The sequence below is a fragment of the Desmodus rotundus genome, chromosome 12 (genome assembly GCF_022682495.2).
Source record: "Desmodus rotundus isolate HL8 chromosome 12, HLdesRot8A.1, whole genome shotgun sequence".
In the NCBI taxonomy this organism is placed as follows: domain Eukaryota; kingdom Metazoa; phylum Chordata; class Mammalia; order Chiroptera; family Phyllostomidae; genus Desmodus; species Desmodus rotundus.
This window is the reverse complement of record NC_071398.1, coordinates 27653948-27679277: the sequence shown is the minus strand read 5'-3', so window position 1 is coordinate 27679277 and position 25330 is coordinate 27653948. Positions and strand designations below refer to the sequence as shown.

General features: G+C 50.7%; 1 protein-coding gene across 1 annotated transcript; it reads right to left on the bottom strand.

The window, feature by feature from the left end:
- Positions 1-2344: 2344 nt before the first annotated feature.
- WFDC1 (WAP four-disulfide core domain 1) lies at positions 2345-25119 on the bottom strand. The gene is made up of 7 exons (XM_045191979.3): positions 24682-25119; positions 15145-15325; positions 11318-11401; positions 10239-10379; positions 5566-5607; positions 4339-4411; positions 2345-2782 (listed from the first exon to the last, which is right to left on the bottom strand). Exons 1-6 carry the CDS (start codon positions 24799-24801, stop codon positions 4353-4355), a joined length of 627 nt encoding a protein of 208 aa, XP_045047914.1. The 5' UTR covers positions 24802-25119; the 3' UTR covers positions 2345-2782; positions 4339-4352.
- Between the last annotated feature and the right edge of the window lie 211 nt (positions 25120-25330).

The following is a 25330-nucleotide window of genomic DNA, read 5'->3' as shown; positions in this document are numbered from 1 at the left end:
GGGATAAGGAGGTATTTCCTAGGTTATCACTTTTGGATCCAACCCTTCCAAGTCACTTTCCGTGCAGAGGTGCCAGTATCCGAGTTTTTCTGAGTCCCCAAGGGCTCAGGCGACACAGAATTTCCTGGAAGACAGTTCCTCTGCTGTTCCTGGAAGTTGCCACCGAGTTGCTTACACCCGACCTGCGCATTTCAGTGGCTCATGTGCAGGCGGTGACATCTGCTGCCTGCTGGCCGTGACCTGGCCCGTCCTGACTCCAGGGGTGTGCACAGTGAAAAGCGTGCATCTCAGATTTACCAAGAAAAGGTGGTTAGTGCTTGGCAAATATTTGACAGCATGGATGTATGAATACAGGAATGAATAGCTGCTGAGTGGGAATGTTAATTAACTGCCCTGAGCCTAAGAGAAAATGTTCCATGGAATTTAACTAATGGATGGAGTGATAGAAATTACTTAGGCTTCAACCATAGGCTCTCAGCTGGGGCAGCTGTGCCCCCAGAAGACTCTTGTGCCAAGATAATAATGATAATGAATTATAACCATGAGCACTGGGTACTTACCATACATCCATCACTGCACATAATCCTCCCCAGCAGCTCTGAAAGGCAGCTACTCTTATCACACCCATTTCACAGAGGAGGAAACTGAGGCTCAGACAAGGTAAGCACCTCGCTCAGGATCGGAACCCAGGCTGACCAGTCTCTGCTCTCTCTGCCCCATCTCAGGGGCGGCCACAGAAGAGGGGATGAGCTCAGCCCGGTCCCCAGAGCCGTATGCAGGACTGCACACTAGCAGTGTCCCCTCCGAGGCCTCAGTGGCCTGAGGGATGTGCTTCGATGGGCCAGAGCCAGCAGAATAGCTGGGTCTCTGGAAACCAAGCTGTGGGTAGGACAGACCTGGCTGGAATCCTGGCCCTGGCACCTACTGGCCATGTGACTCTGGGTGAGTCCTTTCAGATTTCTGATACTCACTCGGTTTTCTTGACTGAGACCCGCACAGGGAGGGTTGGGTGCACTCAGGTCTCTGCTGGTTGTAAATGTTTGCTTCCACTGTGTGTGGCCAGCCATGGATGGGGCAGGGCGGGGGTTGGGGGGGCAGTCCCTCTGACCTATGGGCCTCAGCCCTGGTGAGCCTTGCTACTTGTTGGAACCCCTCTTGGCCAGGAGCTACAGCCAACCCCAGGTCCCTTCCAGACCAGGGAGACTGACCCTCCAGGACATGTGGGGCACTGGGCATTTCATGGGTCACCCGAGCTGTGACCCCACTGAAATCCCAGGCATAAATTCCACGATGCGGCTGGTGCATGGAATAAAGTCATAAACCCCACTCTCTGAAGGTCAGAGCCTCCCCCGGGGCAGGGTGACAGATGCCCACTCCATGCACCTTTCACAGGATCCCCTGTAACTCATGCTCCACAAAAACCAGTAGGACTTCCTGAGCAGGGTGAACGCCCTGACGCTCAGAAGTGGCGCACAAAGGGCCGTCATGTCTACTTTACACAGGAGTCGGCGTGTTTTCCAAGAGAGCGTGGACTGTGTGGGGGAAGAGAGCGTGCGCATGGGTCGGGGGAGGTGCAGGGGCACAGCGGACAGGAGAGTTGCTTGTTTTTAAAATATGGGTACTCAGGTGTTGTCTCCACAGTTGGAATTAAAAAGCTTTAATCCTGCCAAACAGTTTATGAATACCAGTCATCATGGCCCATTTTGAAAGCGGGCTGGGGGGGTGGGGATTGAGTCGGTTCCCCCACAAGCCTATGTACATACGCAGGAGGTGGGCTGCCCCCAGGCATCAAAAGCCCTCCCCTCAGGCAGCGGGTGCTGGGAGCCTGAGACGTACTCAGCACCCCTTCTGCCTGATGGGATGACCCCACAGACCATTTGCAGAATGAACGCGTAGTCCCCTGGCTCCACAGCTGGTAAGGATTTCATTATATCAAGTGCAGGGCCTTTCTGGGTGACTGTGCAGGCTCCTGCCCCTGGGGCTGGCCCTGGTGGGACTCAGGCTGCCGCTAGGACCCCACCCCACCCCGGGGCTGGCACCAAAGTTACCCTCTGCAGAACCTTCACACCTCACCTTGTCTGACCTTCTCCCCTCCTGTCCCACTTCTCCACCTGCTGCCAGTCTCTCCCAGGAACTTTCCCAATACTTTCCCCACACCCTCCTCCCAGGGTCTGCTTTTGAGGGCTCTGAATGAAAACAGTTCACATGTGGCCGGGAAGCAGAGCTGAGCTGAGACCCCAGCATCACCCACCCTCCCTTTCGCCCTCAGGAGTCAGTGGCTTCAGCACACCCGACTTAAAATCATCAGGTGGTTAAAACTATGAATCACACATGAATTGGTAAGTTCACTTTTATTTTATAATGAGTGAATACATGTTGAGAGTATGGGTATATTTTGAGGCTCTGGGAGGGATGGGTAGATGCCTCCCATAGTCAGACCTGTAAATAACCAAGTTGTAAATAACAAGACACGGAACTCTGGGTTAGGAAGGAGCTCTGTACATGCCCTCAAGGCAGTGGCTTCTACCCAGGGTCTCATCTGCAGAGCTGCAGGGTCACATGAGACCCTAGGTATTTCCACAAAGACAAAACAGGACCCAGCACTGCTCAGTGGCTCCCACAAAGTCACCCAGCCACCCTGGGGTTGGGAGCCAGTGTCCTGTCCAGTGGCATCTCTAGGGTCGTACTCTGCTGAGCTGGGCATGACATCTGAGGATGAAAGCATTTTCATACAACTGTTTCCAAGTCTTGGCAGCAAGTGGGGGATGTTCTTGCAAATTAGCTGGAAGGGAAGCAGAGAAGAGATGAATACGAGCCACCGCTTAGGCAGAACAGGGGCCACACTTCTGTGTCACCCCTTCCCCTGCCCCACCAGATGCCAGAAAAATGCCAGTTTCTGCTAAGACTAAATTCTTAACTCACTGCAAAGTCTCTATGGGCACCATCTTGTTTAGTTCCTAACAAATGCCTCCCATCATTCCCATTTTATAGGTGAGGAAACTGAGGCTGGGAGTTGAAGTCATTTGCCTATGTCACGCAGCAGCGGAACAAGAATTTAAAGCCAGGTCTGGCCAGCTCCCAAAAGCCACCCCACACTGCCTCCGCATGGGCCCCCAGCACTTCCACTTTCGAGGTGCACAGTCCTACGGTGGATCAGACCCGCTGCAAGGACTGTCCCTGCCATCAGCAGGTGATAGCCATATGCTGGCATCAATCCCCACGGGCCCTAAGTTTTCCAGGATGTCTCACACCTGAATATTCTGGAATCTGAAACCTGATGTTAGCTTTTTGAGGACATCCTGGGGAAACGGCCTGCGTTCAAGGGCTTTGGTTCACCGCGGATTGCCTTTCAGCTTTCACAGGGGAGGGTGGGTATTTAGGTTTTACCCACGAAGACCCCTCCAGTTGCTGCAGTCCTACAGCCATTGCGTCCACCTGCTTGCACCTCACCTGGGACAGAATCTGAGAGCAGAGCCTGTGCCTCACCTACAGCCTCCTCCAGTGCCCGCCTCCCCAGCCATCCTTCCATTCATCCTTCCCACCCCAGTGGCTTCCCCGGTGGGTTCCTCCAAGCCAAGATAATTCCTGCATTAGGAGGTCTTTTAGTCCGGTTCCTTTTGCCTGGGTGCCCGTTCTCCAGGTCTTCCTACGGCAGCACTTCCTCATCTTAGATCCTGGCTCAGATGCCAGCCCCTCACCCCAGCCTTCTGTGACCTCCATCTGATGCAGCTTCTGGCCCTCACGGTTACTCGGCACCACATCGCCTGCTGTTCCCTTCAGTTATTGCACTGTGTCACTTCCTGGCTGACTTACTTGTTGCCTTGTTCGGTCTCCTACTAAAGGATGTAGGAGATGTAAGCCCCGTGACAACAGGACCTCTGTCTGCTCTTTCGCTGCCTTACCCCCAGCACAGGTGGCTTGCTATAGATGCTGTGGATGACTGCTGAGCATCTGAGTGCTCGGCACATGCCTATCCCAGAGCTGGTACTCAATAGTATCACGTGACAGAGGGAGGGACGGACTTCGTGGGACAGTGGAGGACTTGTCTGCCTTTTCATGGATGCATTGGGACAAAGGAATGGAAAGGAGATGGAAAGGTAAGTTATGACCTAGTCAAGTCTTTGGATTTAGGTCTAGTGGATATAGAAACTTCCACTTCTGACAACAGAGAAAAGGCTCCAACATTCACTTTGAATTTGTAAGGGAGTTTAAAATTCGACCTGCAGGTAAAGGCCCCCTCTCACCCTGCCACTGGTCAGCTCCGTGATTAAAGCTACCTAGGATGCCTGGCTGCACAAAGGCACCCTCTGCCATTGGCCCAGCACTCCTCCCGCTTACCTGCTGTAACTGCTTTACTGTAAGTGCCTCTGTTGTCCTTTTCCATGCTCCGCCACAATCTTGTAGCTGCCCTCTGCAAGAAGAACAGGGCTCCGTTGGGGCAGGTGTGTCGATTCCTGCTCAAAGGCTCACCAGCTACTGCTAAGTCCAAACACCTGGGCCTGGCCCTGTCTCCCCTTCTCCCACAAGTGAGGCCACCCAGTCTCCACCTGCGGTCTCTCCCCTTCTCTCACCATGCCCCGCCACCTCTGGGTTCCGGCCCTGCCCACAATTTTGTCTTCACCTCCTGGCCTCTCCCCCTTGCTTGCTAGACACACCAGCTGCAAGGATGGCTTAGTTGCTTCCAACCTCAGGATTCTCATATTGCTGTCACTAAAAAGCCATGGCGGTTTATTGTCTGAATTTTCTGTTTGATAGTAACTGCACGATGGCAGGGACTGGGTCTGCCGGGCTCACAGATGTAGCCCTAACCTCCAGCACAGGATGAGGAATAGAATGGGGAAGCACAGAATACTTGATAAATGTTTAATCAAGATATGATAGATGGGCTGAGTGATTAAATGAATTATTGAATGAATACATGGGTGGATGCATGGTTGGATAAATTATTAAATGGATGGATGATTGAATTATTGGATAGATGGACCAATGGATAATTGAATGAGATGATGGCGTCAGCCATATTTTTAAATTCTGTGAATAGAAGTAGGAGGGACTTAAACATCTCCCGCCTCAGATTCTGAGGTTTGGCACGAATCCGTATTTGCTTTGTCCTCCTCTCGACTCGCCCCTCCTCTGCCCACTGTCAGACAGCAGGGCCTCTACTTTATTTACCAAGTCTGCTCTCTATTTCGTCTCCTATGAGACACCCCTGAGCTGCTGCCTCGGGCCCTGTCTCAGGTGGGGGACACCCTGACTAGATGCCCCCCACCCTCCCAGCCTGTAGCCCGAAATGGCCCCCGTCCTGCCAGGTGCCACCCGGAGGGCTGCCCAGTTGGAGGAGAGAGTTTCACAACAGAAACATCTTGGCATCCCACCACCTCGGCCCCAGCGCGTCATCTGATGGCACAGAAGCAGCCAGGGAGAGTGTGGCCGTTTCCCTTCTCAGCGGCTTCACCGTGCCATTCCCACAGTCGGCCATGAGGTTTTATTTTTCTTTTTCACCCAAGAAATGCTCAGTGTCCTTTTGAGGACTCTCTGCAAAGAAAGCATGTTTTCTTCTCTTACCTGGATATTCTTTCTTATCTCTGTGGTTTAAGAATGGTTTTTCTGGGGGGGGGAAAAATGAGAGGATTAAATGCCTTTCAGGAAGTTTAGAAGGCCCAAACTAAAGAATTATTTTGTTTTTCTTTCTTTCTTTTTTAAAAAAGATTTTATTTATTTATTTTTAGAGAGAAGGGAAGGGAGAGAGAGAAACATCAGTGTGGTTACCTCTCTCGCGACCCCTCCTGGGGACCCGGCCTGTAACCCAGGCACGTGCCCCGACTGGGAATGGAACCCACGACCCTTTGGTTTGCAGGCCGGCACTCAGTCTGCCGAGCCACACCAGCCAGGGCTGTTTGTGGTTTCCACTCTCATTCTATCAAGAGTGTACAGTAGACTTTTCCAGAGGCTCCACGACTTTGATATCACAGCCGATCCAACGCAGAAGTGGGTGAGAGAATCTGGCTCTCTCCTCTTAATTCATACACGGAATTGTGAAAATGTAAAACCATACCACTCTTCTCACTATTATTTTGTTTGTATTGAAAAATAGTTATTTTTAAGAAAAACGCTATTTCTGCTTACTACATAATGAATTTATCACTCTCATTGTAATGAATTAATACAGAAATAGTTTTAGTGTCTCAGCTTTAGTTTCTAATACAGTAAATATCACAGCCACACGAAGAAGAGCTCTGTGGGGCCCTCAATATCTGTCTAGCATACGGGGCTCCTGAGACCAAAACGTTCGGGAACTACTATATTCTCAGATGAACTGGAAGCGATTTCAGCATGTTGTTCAGCAAATGTCATTACAAACTATGGTCACATGGGGAGTAAATGGCTTTTATTTTTAAGAGAGAAGGGAAAGGAGGGAGAAAGAGAAGGAAAGTAACATCAATGTGAGAGAGAAACATTGATAGTTTGCCCCGACTGGGAACCGAACCTACAACCTAGGCATGTGTCCTACCAGGGAATCGAACCAGCAATCTTTCGCTTTGCAGGATGCTGCCCAACCAATTGAATAACATCAATCAGGGGGTATTTTGGGGGGAGAGGTCTTTTCAAAAGTAACGCAGAAATGTAATCACTGCAAACGACACAGTAACTAGAGAATGAATCTTCCCTCAACTGTTTCGCTAGTTCCCTCTGAGCCTTAATTTTCTCACCTGGAAATGGACAAAAAAACAGTATCTCTTAAGATATTGTGAGGATTAAAACAAATAATTTCATTTACAACACATATATGCAAATATTAAGAGGAACCGCACGAAATTGCCATTTTTGTGCGTAAAAAGCGGTCAACTCTTGGCTATTTCACATGTCTCAATTTCTTCTCCCTGTTGATTGTCATTAACCCCACCTCTTTCCTTGGCTCCCCCACCCCCCGGCAGTAGAACATTTGGGGGAGATCAGGATCTGGCCAGAACACAATGTCTCGTGCGGCATGGCCCACATCACTGAGCTCACTCCTCCCCTTAGGCACATTGGCCTTTCTCGGCAGCTGCAAGTTTAAACAATCAATCCCATTTAGGCATCTGCACTCATGTCACGTCATATGTCAATCACATCTCAATTAAAAAATCACCCTATGCACAGCTGGCGTTTTGCTTCCTTTTGTTCTGTAGCCACCCTAAAAGTCATCCGGGTGTTCAGGACCAGCACTGATGTTTACCGTACAAGGCAACGGAGGTCAAGGTGGCAACAGGCCAAGTTTTAGCGTTTTTTTTCCAGGCCGGAGACTCTGAAACATTCCTGCTCCCCTCTCCTTGAGGGTGAGTTTCAGCTATGCAACCTTCCTTTATTCTTCTCATGACACAGAGGGCCACGTCACTTGTCAGAGATGAGCACGGGGCCCCACCTCCCACACCTTGGCCTTGGCTGCTCAGCCTCTGAGTGACCTTGAACCCCTCAGAAAAATGCACTGGTTCCCTTGCCCCTGCTCTCTGAAAAGTCAGATTTACTGCACGTGTCGTTGTTCACGTCCCTCAGAGAAAGACACAGGCCCCGCAGAAGTCGGGCTCCAGGCTGACGGGCTGTGCAACCTACATGGTCATTGGCCCCCCTAGAAGTTACCTCTCAGAGGAAACTGGCATCTTAGGTGTGGGCATGAGAGCTGCAATGGATTCTCAACTAGTCCCTAAAAATAAATGTGGAGATTTATATGGAGAGAGAATGGGGGTGGGGTGGGGTGGGGAGAGGGAAACAGTAATGAAGCAAATGTGACAATATTTTAACAATTGATGAATGGTGTGGAGGGTCCAAGGCACTAGAGGGTGAGCCAAAGTAGGTTTACAGGTGTGAGAACATGAAACAGATTTCATTCTTGCATTATTATTAATGTATTAATGCATTGTTTTCCATATGAACACCTGTAAACCTACTTTTGCCCACCCCGTATTCTTTTCACTTTTCTGTTTGTCTAAGATTACGTAAAGTGTGTAGTTTAAAAAAAAAACACTTAAATAAAAGGCTTCTTCCTTGTTTGCCTGGGTCAAGAGTGCCTCACTCCTTCCTGAGACCTTCGCTTCAAGAAGCCTTTGGATAGCCCCAGGATATTTCCGAACTCCCCATAAGTACCAACAATTCTTGCTGAGTGACAGCCCCCAGGCCTGGGGCCAAGACTAGAAATGTCATTTACATTCTCTCTGCAAGACTCAGATCTTCCTGTGAGAGGGGAGCTCGTGCGAGTGCACGCGTGTGTGCGCACGCACACACACACACACACACACACACAAGGGTTTCGGAGTGGGTAGACAAGCTCGAAATTCCCATTCTGCTCCCTACTGTGTGCACTGTCTGGGCCAGGTCTTGAACTCATCCCTCCATTTCTGTGAGACAAAGATAGCAGCATACCTTCCCTGAGGACCTACTATGTGTCAGGCACTGCTCTAAGCACCTTACAAGTGCTCTCTTGTTCAAGCTTTGTAACCACCCCATGGAGCAATTACTATCATGATCATCACCAGCTCCTTTTACAGATGAATAAACTGAGGCTCAGAAAGGTTAAGCTGCCTGCCCAAGGTCACCAGGGAAGAAAGCTGTAGGATTTGAACCCCTTTCAGCGGTTCTGCGCCTGCCCTCTCGACTGTGACGCTGCCGTCTGGTTATACTTTCCTTCTTACAGGTTTGTGATAAAGCTTAAAGACAGTACCTCTGAGGCACCCAATCGGCAGCAGGCGTCATTTAACTGATCTCCTGGCTGATTATCTCCATCCACGAAGCGGGTCTCATATAACTAAATGAGCAAGATCAGGAGACCAGAGAGGCAAAAACTTTCCAGGCCTCTTCAGTTATAAAAATGACATTGCAGTCCCAACAGCTCCTGACTCAGCCGCAGCTGCCTTCTGATAAAGACTGTTTTCCCCACACTCCAGTGTGTTCCCACAGGCCGGCTGCCCTCGGGGCTCTGCGCCTGCTGGACCGCATGCCCCACCCACCTAGGGCTTGATTTGGTGTCAAAGATTCTGTTCTGTGCTTGTGAAGCAAGAGACACGGCAGCTTGACTATTACAAGCCCATTTTACAAATAAGGGAAACGGGGCCTGGGAAGGTTCCATTTTGGACATGTGGCAGTGAGGGGCCGAGTGGCTGCTGGAATCCAGGCTGTCTGGTTGGAGAACCCTCTCATAACCCCAAGTCACAAATGGAATGTAGGAGAAATCACAGTTATGCCTCACTAGTTCAAATCCTTTTGTAGGCAATTTTTTTTCAAAGCTCGGAACTCCAGAGATCAGGATTCTCAAGACAATTCTAATGTCTCATAATTGTATTACTTGCAATGATAATGTTGCTAAAGGTATAACTGATTTAATGTGCATGTCTTTCTTGAAACACTTCAGAGAAACAAATTCTCAAGTCGGAAAAAAAAATAAAAAGCTTTGGCAGACCAGGCACGCTGATGCGATCTTCTGGCCAACAGGGTCACTGTAGTCGACGTGGCTAAGGGTGCTGTCTGGGAGCTCAGAGATGCAGACGTGGGGACGGGGGCCCCGGAGTGTGTGGCTTCAAAGTTCCAACAGTTCACCTCTGATAAGCTACCTTACATCTCCGTGAAGTTCCAGAGTCTTTGCTTGCCGCACATTTCTTCCAAATTCACACCAAACCTCTCAGCCATACGTGTTGTGTACGTAGGGTGCACGTGGGTTTCAGGTGCCATCATCAGCCCTTGCTTTTCCTTGCTGATGTCCTAGCCCTTCTTGGGGAAATTACGCAAACTAAATTGATGCTATCCATGCCCCTCACCAATCCAGTTATCGCCTTCTTCCCCAGAGACAAAGTTTAATTAAGTCACATAGAATGGTCCTAAGAAATTAAGATTTTCTCAGACCTTAATTCAAGACAGAGATATAAAATATCAGATGTTTACTCAGACCTTTGCATGTATGATTTAAATTAATCCCCATAACTGCGTGAAGTGGCCCCATTTTACAGAGAAGGAACCTGCGGCTCGGAAACTGAAGCACCTGACCCCAAGGTCAGCCATCTAGGAGGCAGCAGAGCTGGGGTTGAAGGCCAGTGTCATGTGCAGGCGAGGGGACAGGGTGGGAGATCTGAGAGTAGAGCATGGCAGTAGGAGGACAAGAGGAGCCCTCGGCCAGCTCAGGGGCCAGTGGTTTTATCTGCGACATGCCGGGGGTTACCCGAGAGTGAGGCTGGGACGGGGGCCAGGAACAGGGTTTGGACACCCACACTCACCTGCTTGCTGGCGCTGCTTGACACAGTGCCCGTGGTTGGGGATGCCCTTGGCCCTGTCACCCGGTAACACAATGTGGCATTCATAGTCCGTGGGACAGAGGAGAGGCTCCACGCCGTCCGCTGTGGTGCTGCAGGGCTCTACTGTGGGAAGGACACAGGCGGGGTCTCAGGGGCGCCCCTCCTTGAGACAGTGAAAGCACGTTAGCCGGAGGGGCCGCCTCTCATTTGTGCCTCCCGTTCCGGGCTGTGCCTTGGGTTTCACTCAGTGGCACATGTGCACATGCATATATGCACACATGTGCACACACAGAGCAGTCCAAAGTCGCATGATCCCAAACATGGCCCTCCATGCACAGTGCCATGCCTACATATATATTCACTCACATGCCCTGAAACACATGTGTTCATGCTTACAGTCACCTCCGTACACACATATTCACACACAAAATTCCTGACACACACACATGCTCACACACACATTTTCACCACCCCACAACTCCTCACACACAAATATACACTACGCATACAGCCACTCACACACAGGTTCACACGCACGCAAATTGTCCACACCACACACATTCACACTTATAGTTACATACACATGAACACGGATGCACAAATATTCAGATATACATGCCACCCAGTTTCTTGCACAACTGCACACCCTAACAGTTGCACCCTTACAGCTCTCTAGGCTCCGGGCTGGCATGTGGTGCCTTTCAGGGACTGCTTTCCACCCACCCTGGAGGAGTTCTCCTCCTCAGAAGCAGCAAGCCCTTTATGATGATTTTTAGGGACCTAAGACAGCCCCAAGACCCCTCCCTCTCAATTCTCTACCAGGAAGGAGTCCCCTCTCCCAGGGACAGTCAAGCCTTATATTGTCCTGGGGATGCTGAGAGCTGGGCCAAGCCCCACCATGGCCCTTCTCTGTTGGGATGTGGGAGGAGCCAAGAGGTCTGAGTGCTTGGGGACTGCCAGCCAGCTGGAGCAGGAGCAGCCTGTTATCGGTATTCCGGTGGCAGCCTGAGAAGGAGGGATCCTGGCCCTGACGCCCAGGTCTGGACTTATCTTGTAGGTACCTTGTGACACCTCCTTAGGGCCCTCCAGGAGCCAGCCGTTGCCACCAAGCCACAGAGGTTTCGGCTCTACCAGCCAATCTACAACTAACAAAATAATACATGGTTAAATTGAGGCCCTCCTCAGGCTGCTGAGAAGCACCCCAGCGCCAGCCTCTGGGAGTGGGGGAGACTACATTTCATGGCAAAACACAGAGTCTCCCTGGGGGAGAAACACCTTGTTCCCCAACATACATTTGCCCTTTCTTTTAGTAATAGATCTTTGAGTTTTGGCTGGCCACTGGGTGGCCAAGCTGGAGACTACATTTCCCAGCCTCACTTGTAACTAGGTGTGGCCATGTGACTGAGTTCTGGCCAGTGGAATGTGAGCAGAAGTGATGATGTAACTTCTGGCCTTGCTCTTGCATTGATGCTGGTTTTCTCCCCTCCCAGGTGCACTCTCTCTCCTTCTTCCAGGCTGGGAACCACTCTGCCCATGTGGAGCGACAGGATGGAGGGAACCTTAGGTTTCCACATGACTGTGGATCAGAGCCGCCTGGCTGCCATGGACCATCTTCCTACCTCTGGCCTATTAACTGAGGGAGAAGTAAACACCCAGTAGCTTGGACCTTTGGGTTTGTGGGTTGTTTTGTTACAGGAGTGCAGCTTGTTCTATAACCAATACATTTTTAACCAGAGAAGTGACCCACTCAGTAGACTGGAAGGTCTTCAGAAACGTAAATCAGGGGTTGAAAGCCCAAGTGCCTCCAGAGGACAGACAGGTAACCTAAAGGAGAAAAACAGGCCAGGTAGGACAGACAGGCATGGCAGACTGGAGAGTGTTTCTGCCTCCAAGGCTCAGCTGCCGGTCAGCTCTGGGCAGCCATTCCCGGTGTGTCCAGAGCAGACTTTCATTTTAAACTATAAATCTGTATTTTAACAAATATAAATATTTTGGTTTTTACACATTGGCAACGAATTTAATAATGTTAAGCACTTCGGAGATCAACTAAAACTGGTCTGAAATTACAGTTGTCTGTGGCCCCTGCTCTAGTGTGAATCAGAAATTGGCAAAAATAAAGCGGTCCACGTGCTGTCAAGCATCTTGGAAAGAACAAGACGGCATCGGTGGAAGTGCTGGTCAGCTTTTCTTCAAAAGAACGCGAGACGATTGCTCACAGTGTGGAGACGGAAACAACAGGAGCAAACCAACAGTTTACAGCTTCCAAACTAGAGGGATGGCGTGACGAGATTCCGCAGCCACTATTATTCATCTTCCGGGTTTTCCCTCCTTCCCACCACGTGATAACAAATGTTTTCAATAGGGAATGTATTAGTGCTCTTTGTATTCTTCTTTGCAGTGGTCCAAGGCTTCTGGGCAGCAGGGAAATGCATGCATTTTGCTTTACTTTTTGGAATACTGAAACTTGGTTAAGGCCTCCTATCAATTCGCAGACTCTTAAAGGCCTGGAAGCCCATGATCTCGCCTCTCTTTCCTTCACTAGAACTTCCTGGGATCACCTGCTAAAGATGGGCACCCCCATCCTTATGTGAAGATTTGCTTCTGACAACAGTCCTCCCACCCACTGGGAATGCAACAGCGAGTGTAAGCCTCTTAGAACAGGGCCTGGTGCGTTTCAAATCATGCGGTTCTCACCTCGAAGCAGTTTTGTCCTCCATGGAACATTTAGCAAAGTCTAGAGATACTTCTGGTTGCCATGGTGCAGGGTGCAGGGAGTACTGGCATGAAGCGCGTAGAGGCTGCTAAACATCCTCCAGTGCCCCAGCAGCCCCCCCCCCACCTCAATTAGAATAACTAACCCCAAATGCCGAGAGGGCCAGGGGTGAGAAACCTGTGTTAAATATTATTATTACAATTGTCATTATGACTAACTAATGGCTCTTCCTGCTGGCCAGTGAAATCTAGTCATTGTATTATTTTATGAATCACTGAGTCATTGAATAACTTTTAGGGGTCTAGAGACTGTTTTACGTGGTGGGGATACAGATGTGAATGAAATAGACCAAATTCTCCTTATGGGGGTGACTTTCAAGAGTGGGAAGCAGTCAACACACAAAGAAAACAATATTCCAGACTGGGCTACAAAGACAACTTAGGCAGGGCAAGGGGGTAAGGAATGGCTGGAGAAGGGATTGCGTTTTGAGAGGGAACTCTTCCCTGAGAAGTGACCGCCTGTGGACAAAGACCGGAAGGAGATGAAGTGAGCTGTGTGGGTGTCTGAGGGAAGGATGTTTAGGCAGTGAGGGACCCCACATATGGCCCACATCCCTGCACTCGGGGCCTAAGGCAGTGGACACTTCACAGAAGATTGGGTGGAAACTCTAGCTCTGTCCGCTGTGTAGCCTCGGGCAAGTGACTCAGCTTCTCTGAGCTTCAATGTTGAACTGTAAAATAGGGCTGATAACAGTCTCTTCACCCCGTGGGACCATGTGAACTTAAAACGGAGATGATGTGTGGAAAGGCCACCGGGAATGTCGTGGACAGTTGTACAGCTTGTGCACAGCTCAAAAGCCTCCGGCCTAGGCGGCGAGTGAGGCTGGAGCCCCTGTGCCCCTTGGCAGTCCAAAGGAAGGGGCAGCCCTTCCCTTTCTCCCTTGCACGCTGGAGGGAAGCACCATTCTGTGCTTCCTCCACCAGGGGGGGACAACCTGCTGTCTTTCTGACACAGAGCCTTGCAGGAGCCTCCAGGCAGGGAGTGCCCGACCAGTCTCGGAACAAGAGGCAGTACTCCAAGGCACGGTAGACTGTAATTATGAACATCATTAAGGGTGCTGAGTCCCTTGTCATCGCTGTGACCTCACTCCAAAGAAAACAAAGTCTGGCCGCTCTTACTTTGGCCTCGGGAGGAGGGGTTGCGGCTGCCTCCGCGGAGCCACCCTGGTGATTAAGGCCCTTGGAAACCTCAGGTAAGGTCCACACAGGCTGTTATTGTCTAAGGCTCAGCCTGAGCAGAACTGAAAGCGGAGGAAACTTTGCTGCCGCTATCCTAATCATTCAGGGACACTTTTTCTCCACCGAGTGGGAGGTAGCTGTCTGGCACTGTGCCCCTTCCCCCACTGCCCTATGCCACCCAGTGTTCCCCAAGGGCTCCTTTCCATCCCGTCCTAAACCTTCTCTCCAGAGGGATCGGAAACTTTGTCCTTTCAAAGATGAATCCCTGAGAACTGTTTCTCCCAAAGGGATTCACATTCAGACACACATGTTATTATCCGCTCCCGGCCCTAACGGGGCCCTAGCACTTCCAAATGCTCAGACTTGTGGTGAGCCGCACATTCTCATCTCAGTCATTTTGCAGGTAGGGGCACCTAAGGAGGTGACCTGCTAGCTGGTGGATTTGAACCCAGGAGTCTTCGTCCCCCTGCCTCTCTGGGCACACCCCATGTGGACTGCTAAGGTCCCAGGTTTCCATCTCAGATGCCCCCAAGGCCAGGCATCATGAGTGAAGGGGACCTGCTGGGGTCGTTGGAGAACCGGGGAGTCCCACTGCCATCGAGGGACACATGAGGCTCCAGCAGACGGTGGCCCAGGGAACGCGATCCAATATTTTAAGAAAAGCCAGAAATCTGGTTTTTATGAGACATCTCCCCCACCTTCACAGGAGGGGAATGCACTTTTTCTAGACTAGAGTTCGCTGAGGGCAGTGGCCCTGAGGACATCCAAGGGGACGCTCGCTCAATGGGCTGCAATGTTCCCATTTCACAGGTGGATCCGTCCAGGTGGCCCAAGGTTAAGCCCATCTGCGTTCCTCCCTGTCGGGCCTCCGGGCCGCTTCACCCGGGTCCCGCGACCCCTGCCACCGCCCCATTTCCTTGGTCCCGTTTGTGCCTACCTGGTGGGGGCGGCACCACTTCCAGGCAGGTATAGGCGCAGCCATTGTAGCAGCAGCGTTGGTCCGACGAGCACTCGAAGTCGGCCCGGCAGCGCGCCACCTGACAGGCGCCAGGGGGCAGTGAGCGCGGGGGCGGCGGGCAGCTGTCCTCCGACTGCCCTGGCCCTTCCTCCTCCTGGACCTGCGGGGAGAGGACAGCGTCAATGGTGCCCCGCGGCGGCCACAGCCCGCGCGACCCACGCTGGATGCCAGCGCAGCTTGGAGCTTTGAGAGGCGAGCAAGTTGCTGGGCCTCTGAGCCTTCGCGTAAACGCAGCAGAAGCAGCCTCAGCCGATTGCTCTGAGGATTAACAGATGCTGTTTCCCTTTGCGACGGCCCCCAACTGAAAAGACTGCAAGCCCATCGGCAGCAAAAAGAATAAACGAAATGCGACTGGCTTGTGCATGAAGCGTATATCCTGATATATACACATACATATCACATATTATATGTATACATATATATAAACAGGGTATATATGTGTGTCTATATGTATATAGAAAGTGTGCATATGTACATACACATGCATTTCTATTATATACATGTAAGTCTTACAATCCATATGGAACTTTGAGAATTTACAAATCATACGTAGAATGGGTAAATTCACACAACTTGGATAAATCTCACAAACATAATATTGAGCAAAAAAAACCACGCAGCTCACAAGAGAACTCACAGTCTGTTTACATTTTTAGTTCAGAAAGAGGCAAAACTATTGTCTGGTGAGAGAAGTGGGGACAGCGGCCACTTGACAGTGGAGATTGGGAGGGGCGTGGGGCCGCTGGGGGCTGGCCCTGTTCTGCTTCATGCTGGTTCACTTTGTGCAGATTCATGGAGCTCGACACGCGATTTTTTGAGCTTTTGAGATTATGTTTCAAAAAAGTTAATGAGATACAGTACTTAATGTATAGGACATACGGGCACATGACCATTAAAATAAGCACGTGAGAGGGGGGATTGGGAGAGTTTGTCACAGCCGGCAACTCACCCCCGGTCTCTCGGACACCAGGCCCCACCCATGCCGGGAACACTGTTCTGCTTCTGGATTTGAAAGTGGGGCGTGTGGTGGGCAGACGCACACAACCCTGTGCAGACGCACGCGTGCACACACGCAGTTACATATGGAATAGGCGCATTGGGAAGAACCACCGCGGCTCGCCCTGCCTCCTCCTGGCCTACGGGCTAAACTGCTCCTGCCATCTAAACTCCTTACAACCCCCCCCCATTTTCGGTAAATAATGCCCGTCTGCGGCAGACTGGAGTAATATGTAGCCATCAGAACTTGCTCTGAACCTGCTGATGAAAGATCCCCAAGATACTGAGGTTTGTGAAGAAATTAAGGTAAAGAACAGTTTGTTTGCTATGCACCTAACTACATTTTCAAATACACATATACACATATGTGATATGGATATATTTGTATAGGTCTAGAGTATATTTTGGAAGCAGATACAAGAAGAGAAGAAACTATACAAGAACACACAATCCTTGCTTTTGGCAAGAAGGCAAGAATTAGGTTGGGGAAAAAAAGAATTAGGTTGTTAAGCCAAGGGAACTTTCTCCTCATTTTTCACACACACACACACACACACACAACTATCACAAAAGAGTGTATATATATATATATAAAGTGTGTGTATGCACTATACATATTTTTGACATGCACACTTTTTTCAATTTCAAGAAGACAATTAAAAATTTTTTAAAGCTGTTGAAGTACTTACAAAGAATTTTTAATGACAGGAAAAACACATGATATGTTAGTAAAAAAAAGAAAATGAAAGATACAAAATGGCATATGCCATCTATTCTTAAACAAAAAGAGCGAGGTTCAAAGAGGCCTAAACACCCTTCCCGCCGCAGCTATTGCGGTGGCTGCAAACTCCATGCGCTGCTCCCAAAGTCCTGTAGAGGGCGTCAGATCACCGAGAATAGGCCCCAGCCAGCGCGTCTTGGAACTGGTGCAATCCTAAGGACTAGCGGTTTTAAAACTTCCTCTCAGGGACCACTCCACCCCACCCTACCCCACCCCCGCACCCCCCAGCAAAGGATCAAAGGGAGAGCAAGAGAGGAAAGAAAGTGGTAAGCAAGTGGGGAGGAGAGCGGCCTAGGCGGGGTGGGTCTCCTGGCCCCCACCCCAGCTTCAGGCAGAAAATTCATTTTTTCTCCCTTACATAGGTCGTTTAATTTGTGAAAAGTACAAATGAACACAAATCCATCATTTGTAGACAAGGAAAGGAAAGTTCCAGGAGATTGGTGGTTCTTCCCCCAAACACAGGGCAGATGGGAGCATGGAACTTCAGAGTCCTGGTTCAGCCTTTTCATTATCCCCTGCTCGGTCTGATCTCCCTGATTCCAAGTGCCATCGTGAATAATTTCCAAGCTGCAAGCAGAGGACATAATCCTACGTCCTTAACGCCTATTCATTTTCTTCAGAATTAATGACATTGCACTCATGTTGGGGCCCCAGCATTTTAATCCTAATCGAATGTGACAGCTGCCCCGGCCTCCTTCGGAGGGTGATGGGAGTGCCCGTGCGTGGTCTGGAGGAGGAGGTTGGCTTTTCCGCCCGGCCTGCTTTTACACCAAACCTCGTTTATGAAATTTAATGAAACCTGGAGATCAGACGTGAAATACTTTCCACCCCCCTCCGAAGCCTCCCAGTGCAGTGAGTCCCTAATGGCACCCCAACAGGGCACGTGTAGAGAGACCAATTTTAGATGTGCCACTGCTCTCCCAGGGGAGGAGACTGACGGTTCTCAGAACTGGGGGAGAAGAACAGTGACAAGCGCACCTTGGAAGTAAAATCTCCCCGAGTTATTTGGCTGGTGCCTTGGCAGCAACAGATGGTGGTGGGTGATAAAGCAGTTTTCCCTAAGGGGCGCAGATGAAAGGGTGAAAGGTTTTGAAAAATAGTTCATGTTCTGCAAGGTGATATGCAAGGAAAGCCCTAAACAACGGATGTCTCCTGGAGTTCTGAGAAAGAATGGACCTTTTAAAAAGATTTTGTTTCCTTATTTTTAGAGGGAGGAGAAGAGAGGGAGAAAGAGAGGGAGAGAAACATTGATGCATGTGAGAGAAATATCGACAGCCTGCCTCTTGGACATGCCCGGCCAGGGACCAAACCCGAAACCCAGGCGTGTGCCCTGACTGAGAATCAAACCAGCGACCTTTTGCTCTGTGGGACAACACCCAACCACCTGAGCCACGCTGGTAGGGGTGAAAGAATGGACTTTTGTCAAAGAAACAAGTAGATCACTCTCCAATGGCTTCCTAGACCATGGGGAAGGGTGGGTGTTGAAGGGTTAAAGGCAAAGTCCTTGGCCTAGAGATCAAATCTGAGCTGCGCCCAACCCCTCCATGTGTGTCCTCCCTCCCACCGCTCACCCCCTTGCTCATTCCTGTCCAGTGTTCTGGCCTCGCTGAGGTCCCTGGGACATGATAAGACTCGTCCCACAGCTGGGCTTTGCACAGGCTGGGCCTCTCATCCAGATACCCTCATGGTTCTGGCCTTTAGCTCCAAGTCCCGGTTACCGTGGGAACACTGTGTTTGACAGACTCATCAGTTTCCAGTTTTCCTCCCCCTACAATATGCTGTCTTTAGGCACTTGGTTTTGTTCCCACCGTGTCCTGGGCACCTACACTCTCTGCAGCCCCAGCCAGCCCACCCCTCCATTGCCACTCAGTCAAAAAGAAAATAATAGCAGGTCAAATCCCTCTGAGAAGGAGGCAGCTCACTCCAGACTGATAACATCCTTCATGAAAAACCCAGAGCAACCCACGAATTTCATCTGCTGTTTCCATGCCTGCTAGGGGACAGTAGAGCAGGTCTGTTTCCAGACAGCGCTGGAATACATGCGCAGTGCCGCTCACACAGGAGCTTCCCAGTGCTGCGTGCCTTGCTTGGATAAAAATGACTCTCTTAAGGTTATCGGCCTGGTGGCTGTTCTCTGCTCCTCGGGAGAGAGAGAGTCTTGGAGGCCTCTGTAGATTTGCAAAGCCTTTCTGCTGCTATTAGGCGAGTGGATTAGGAAAGTGTCAGTTCTGGCTCGTATGGTAGGAGGCCCAATTCTGCTAGTCCAAGTCTGATTCCACTGAAGCAAACAGCCTGGATGCCCAACCGAAGGAGGCCAGACAAATAAATACTGGCACATCTGTACCCTGGAACACCATAGAAGCTTTTGAAAAGGGGACACATATCTACCATATTAACATATTCACCATATATTGCTCAGTGAAAAACATAAGGTATAAAGCAGTAAGAATAAGCCAGACACAATTCCATGTACTATATGACTCCATTTATATGAAATGCTCTGACTAGACACATCTGTAGGACAGAAAGCAGGTGGGTGGTGGCCAGGGGCTGGGGGCTGGGGAATGGGGAGCGATTGCTTCATGGGTCTGGGGTTTCCTTTGGGATGAGAGAAACGTCTTGGAACTAGATAGAGGTGGCGGTTGGGCAATATTGTGGAAGTGCTAAATGCCACTCAATTGTTCACTCCAAAATGGCTATGCAAATTTTATCCTAATAAAAAAATTCTTTAAACAATACGAATAAAATCTCAAGAAAAAATGTGTATGTGGAAAAAAATGTGGGATGCTTCATAAATACATCTAGGCAGACATACCCCCAAATATCAACAGAGTTATGTCTTTGAGGAAGAATTTAAATTATTTTTACTTATAACAGTCTGTCCGAATTTCTTCTACAGTAAACATCATTTTCATAATCAGGAAAACAATTGAAACCGTTTCCATTTAAGGAGAAAGAATCCAATCTCCAGACCTCTCTCAATTTACCCAGGTCTCTCCCTCAGCCCTCCCCACCTCATTCATTCTGCTAGCAAAACTTTCCCCTTCTTTGGAATGTTCCAGCAACTTAACAATCAGACCCATAAAAGTGTACCCTAGGATTTGTTTGCTCGGTGCAGGAAGAAAGCCAATTTTCTTCTAAGCATTAATCGCTCTTCCTTTGGAATTTGGACGTCAAAGCTCTAAAAATATGCCTCTCCCCAGAACAGAGGACACAGAGTTCAGTGTGAGCTGACGAACACCATTTCCTGATGCCCTGGGACCTCGGCACTGGGCTCTGAGGGCAGAGTTTGGCGCCCAGCTAATGGGACTTCCTCAGAGAGGAACTCGAAAACTGGGGTCTCACGCTGGTGACAGCCCCGTGTCAGCGCGAGTCGCCAGCTAGGCTGCAGACTCCGCCAGTTCTTTCACCAGCGTCCACTGACCGCTGCTGTGCCCCTGGAAGTCTTTTAGAACTTTGATCCCTTCTATCCTGTTCCGGGAGGTTTTAGCACGGTTTATTCATTCATTTAATGGTGAAGGCATAGTTCCCAGGTCGACTGTGTGCCGGGCACTGGGCTGGGTACAAGGTGAGCAGAGCTGACCCAGATGACGTCGTCCTTGCCTTCCTGTGCCTCGGCTCCTTGACAAGTGACAAACACCAAACCAAATGTCACACAGATAAAGCAAACTAATTACTTTTTTTTTTGTCATCTGCAAAAGTAGTTCATGAAAAACTAAATCAAACCACAGTAAAGAAACAAATCATGGAGATAATAATAATGGAGTTAATGCTATGATGGAGAAGCGAGGATGTTATGAAACCTTTAAGGGAACTCTAAATGGGGACCGGTGCTGAAAGGACCAAGGTGAAGCTGTTGGGATTCAGGAAATGAGGAGAGTGGAGGGGGCGTGTGTACAGTTCCAGGCCATCACCTCTCCCACTCTCGCAACTCAGCAAAAACTGAAAGAGATGCGTTAGAAGGCTCTTGAGCCCACAGACATAAGAGGGCGACGGAGGAACGCCAGTTGTGCACGGGCTGCTGGCTCCCGCAGCCTGTTGTGCTCACCGGAAGACGCAGCTCTGGGCAGAGTAAGCACAGGTGGGTGCCCGTGAGCAGGACATTCCGTAATCCTGGCTGCTGCAGCCCCTCGCTTTCCCCCACACTGGGCAGGCACCTCCGGGCAGTGTGCAAACTGCACAGACACTTCCTGTTGCTCTGGATGGGAACTAAAGGGGTAAAACAGACCCACGGCCGCAGCAACACACCGGGACCTTTGGGCCATGCAGTCCCCAGGCTGACAATGCGATGGCAATGGGCCCCACCTGGCAGATGTGTGAGCAGATTCTGAGAGTCGGTGCGTGGCCAGCTCTTGGCCTGGCGCACAGGACGTGCTCAGGAAAGACTTTTTCTCGGGAGTTTCGCTGAATGCCAGGAAAGAGAAGACCCAAACCCCAGCTCCCTGCAACTGACCCTGAGTTCCCAGGAAAGGTCACTGGGCTAGTTATAAACATTCCACTTTTGTCTTATCTAGCCTCATAAATATTTGGTTCTGGTTTTTGTTTTGTTTTAAACAGTGCAGATGTGGAGAGGGTGGCTCTTTGCCAGGCACGGAGCTGCAGGCTCTCCATGGACTTCTCATGGGACTGCAAAGCAGTTGCTCCAATGCTGCAGATGAGGAAACTGAGGCTCAGAGAGAAGCCTTCTTACAAGCCTCCCATAGGGGTCCTGTGGGAACAGAAGGCAGTGTCGTCCTCTCTGGCACCGTCTCTGAGTCCTCGGGTTGTAAGGTAGGTGGCATTCAGAAGTTCCTCGGGGCCGTTGCCCACTCTGCTGAGGGGCGGGGCTTTGAGAAGGTGAGAGAGGGCGGCTGCTGCAGGGGGGGGATGGCCAGGGTGTGGATGGCCAGGGTGTGGTCAGCATTAACAACCGGCTCTCAGGTACAGCCTTGGCCAGTGTCCGTGAGCTGGAACTCCGGCCATGGCTGGTTTCCAGCTCCCCATGGGAGGGTGCCGAATAAGGAGGTGCAATAACTCCTCAATAGCTAGTGTTCCCACCACGCAGGTACCCTCGGCGTAAGTAATCTTGAGAGAAGAGTGAAATAGGGAGGAAGTAAAACAGTTCTAATGAGTACTTCCTTTTTAAAATTTGAATCACGTAATTATACATTTATATGATTTAATTTTACTGAGGGCTCTGTTTAACGCTCTGAGTGGGTCCATTCTGGCTTCAGCATGTAAATGGACCCTTGGCCTCACCCCACCCTGACCTGCCCCATAACCCTCAAGAGCCCAGGGGCAAGGCTGCAGGTCTGACTCAGCTTGGGGTGAGGGCTTTGGGGGCCACATGAGAAAGTCCCGTCTTTGAGTGTGTAGGGCCCGCTTCCTAAGATGCCTAGATTTCCTGCTGAACATTCACAGGGAACTGAAAGGGCCCTGGAAGCCATCTGGTCCCCTGCCTTCATTTCCCAGGTAACAACCTGAGACCCAGAGAGGGCAGTGAGTAGCCCGAAGCTGCATAGCTCATCAGAGATGCTGCTGAGATGAATTCCTGGGCCCCAGCACCCTGCTCAGCCTCCTTATCCTCTCAGTCACAAGTCAGCAGCCTGTCTTTCCCCAGGGGCTTTCTCTGAGGCAGGTTCTTGGCACAAATCCCCGCTGTGTCTCAGCACTGGGGAAGGTGCTGATGCTGTCGATAACCAGGGAGAGTTCCAACCCAGAGAGGAGTGCACTGAGAGCCCTTGCATTTGAACCGCTAGGGGTGGTTCAGTTTCTGAAGCCCGTCCAGGCCTGTGTTTTTAAAGAGACTCCCCCCATCCCCTGTGCTCATTGTCCCCCACCCCCAGCCCCCATCCCCAGCCGCGACATTCCTCCCAGTGAGATGTCACAGTGTCTGCTCCTGTGACACTGGGGACAAGGTACAGGTAAGACCAGATGATGTGTTGGAAATCTCTTTGTGGTCCCAAGTGCTAAATGCCTGGGAGGATGAAATCATCCTGTTGGGCCAGCAAAGAGCATGGGGCAGGTCTCCATGCTCACCCAAGTCCTCTCCTGTAGTGAGGACAGCCCCCTCAGGGGCTCCGAGATGCACCGTTTCTGCCTCCATCCCTCAGTCCACATGGAGTTCCAGGAAGAAGTTCCAAGAATACCATTCTGGCTAGGGTCTCACCTCCTCCAGGAAGCCTTCTGTGACTATACCATCTCACATGAGCTCTCCCTGCTCTAAACACCTACCATCCTTTTACTCACTACTACCCTTTTCCATTCCCAGTGGCCTCCTGCTTGACCTGTAGAATGTGAGCCCTGGAGGATGAGATTAGCCTCAGTGCAGTTTCATGCACTCCACCGTGCCTGTGCTCATTAAACAGCCCTCTTTCATGCCTCTATTTGGCAAACTCCTATTCATCCTGCAAAGCCCCAGGTTAAATGCCTCCAACCCTGGAAAACTCTCCCTGACTCCCCTGGGGCAGAGCTGCACAGGTTCTTCTGTGCTTCCATTGCATTTGCCCATAATTTCCCCCACAAGAATGCAATGGACACCAACTTAATGACAGGTACCTGGCAAAGCACCAGGTACACTGCGCTAAATGAGACAGAATCAGGCTGTACCCTGAGGAACCTCTATTCTACCTGGGGAGGCAAGCATCCCCTGATTTCACAATTATTTAATTAAACATCATCCAGACGCACTGAGCACTTGCCACGCGCTAATAACTTCGTGCATATTGTCATTTAACGCCCACATGTATGCGAGAGTGCTGGTGTTATCTCCTTGACCCTTCTCTGCCTCCATGCTCCTGGGGCAGGGGGACGGTCCTCCCCACTCCTGCCTTCACCCCCAGTCCTCTTCCTGCTTTATTTCTACGTCAGCACTTGTCATCAAACACACTAGGTTTTCCTTTAATTCCCACTTGTTCTTCGTCCCCCCGACTACAACGTGAATTCCTGGAGACAGGGATCTGACGTCTGTGACCCCATAGCCTAGGACAGTGCCTGGAAAACAGGGGCAATCAAACATGCTTGTTGAAGGAAACATATCATTCTGTCCTTTTCAGATGAGCAGATGAGGTCACTGGTGCTCAGAGAGGCCAAACGATGGGCCTGACGTCACATAGCTGGTGCGCAGCAGAGCCAGAACTCAAACCAGTCCCCTGGCTCCAGACATGGGCTGTGACAGAGACTAGCCCTTTGTGCTGCCCTCACCTATCACCTGGCTGCCTCTCCTGCTCAACTGTGCCACCCTCCAGGGTGGGAGCTGGTGTCTCCATCTTGTACCCTCTGGACGTGCCACAGCGCCTGGCCCAGAACGGTGCCCAGGAAATGCTTACCGAATGAGAGAGGAACTGTGCGACTGCGTAGTTACATTTCGGAGACCTTTGGTTATTGACTGTTGAGACGCAGCACTCAGTTTTGAGTCCAAGACTCAGGCGCTGTTTTGTCAGGAGAAAGTACACTTAGGTAGGCAAAAGCACTTCCCAGCCCCCTTGCACACTTTTGGTGTCCTCTTTGCTCCTCTGCTTGCAGACAAGGAGTCCTTTGAAGGCATGAGTTCTATCTGCCCACCACCCGACTTTGACACACACAGATAAAGAAAGACACCTGCTCTGCCCTCCCGAGTGTGGGGAGCACTTACAGTACGTAGTGTCCAGGGACGGCTCGTCTCTTCCCACCCTCCCCAGCCCGGCACTCACAGCACTTACGTGGGATCTCTTAGCCAGCCTCGCATGCAATGCCCGTTTCCAGATATTCTTGGCAGAAGTGGCTTCAAGGAGAAGCAGAGAGCACAGAATCCAGATGAACTTCCTTCTGCCGCTGCCCATCTTGCAGCTGGTAGAAGGGGTTTTTTCCCAGATGTTCAGAAAAGAAGGGCCCTCTCCCCAGGTGGGTCCTATGAATGGGGAGCAGAAGTGTGCATACTCTGCTAGACTGTCTTAGCTCCATTTAACAGGGTCCCTCTGATCATGTGTCCATGCCCAGCACACACCCCCACCTCCAACCCCACCCCCAATGGTGGCCGGCCCCCCTGGTTATTTTTAGTTTGCCCTATAACATCTGGCCCCAGAGATTCCAACCAGGCAGTGGTCAGCTGGCCGGCAGCCGGAGGAGGCACCTCCGGCTTGCTTGGAGACGTGGCTGGGAGTGGCCCTGTCACACTGGGCTAATGAGCACTTCCTTGCTGGCTGGGGCGGTCCCTTCCAGAGGAGGTATGCTGGCTTCACAGCTGGGAGGGCTGGGGTGGGAGGGGTGGGCATGCAGGGGAACCAGCCCAGTAGGATGGGTGGGGATTCCAGCTGCTGCCTCCTCCAAATTTTGAGCTGGGCTGACAAACTGTCTGCCCACAAAAGCTTC

Excerpts from the sequence above, each read along its gene's own strand:
- WFDC1 (XM_045191979.3), bottom strand. The coding sequence starts at position 24,801 with ATGGGCAGCGGCAGAAGGAAGTTCATCTGGATTCTGTGCTCTCTGCTT. Across the intron at positions 10,380-11,317 it reads CCCTAAGGAGGTGTCACAAG|TAGAGCCCTGCAGCACCACA; the intron begins GTACCTACAAGA and ends TCCTTCCCACAG. Across the intron at positions 4,412-5,565 it reads AGATAAGAAAGAATATCCAG|AGGGCAGCTACAAGATTGTG; the intron begins GTAAGAGAAGAA and ends TTCTTCTTGCAG.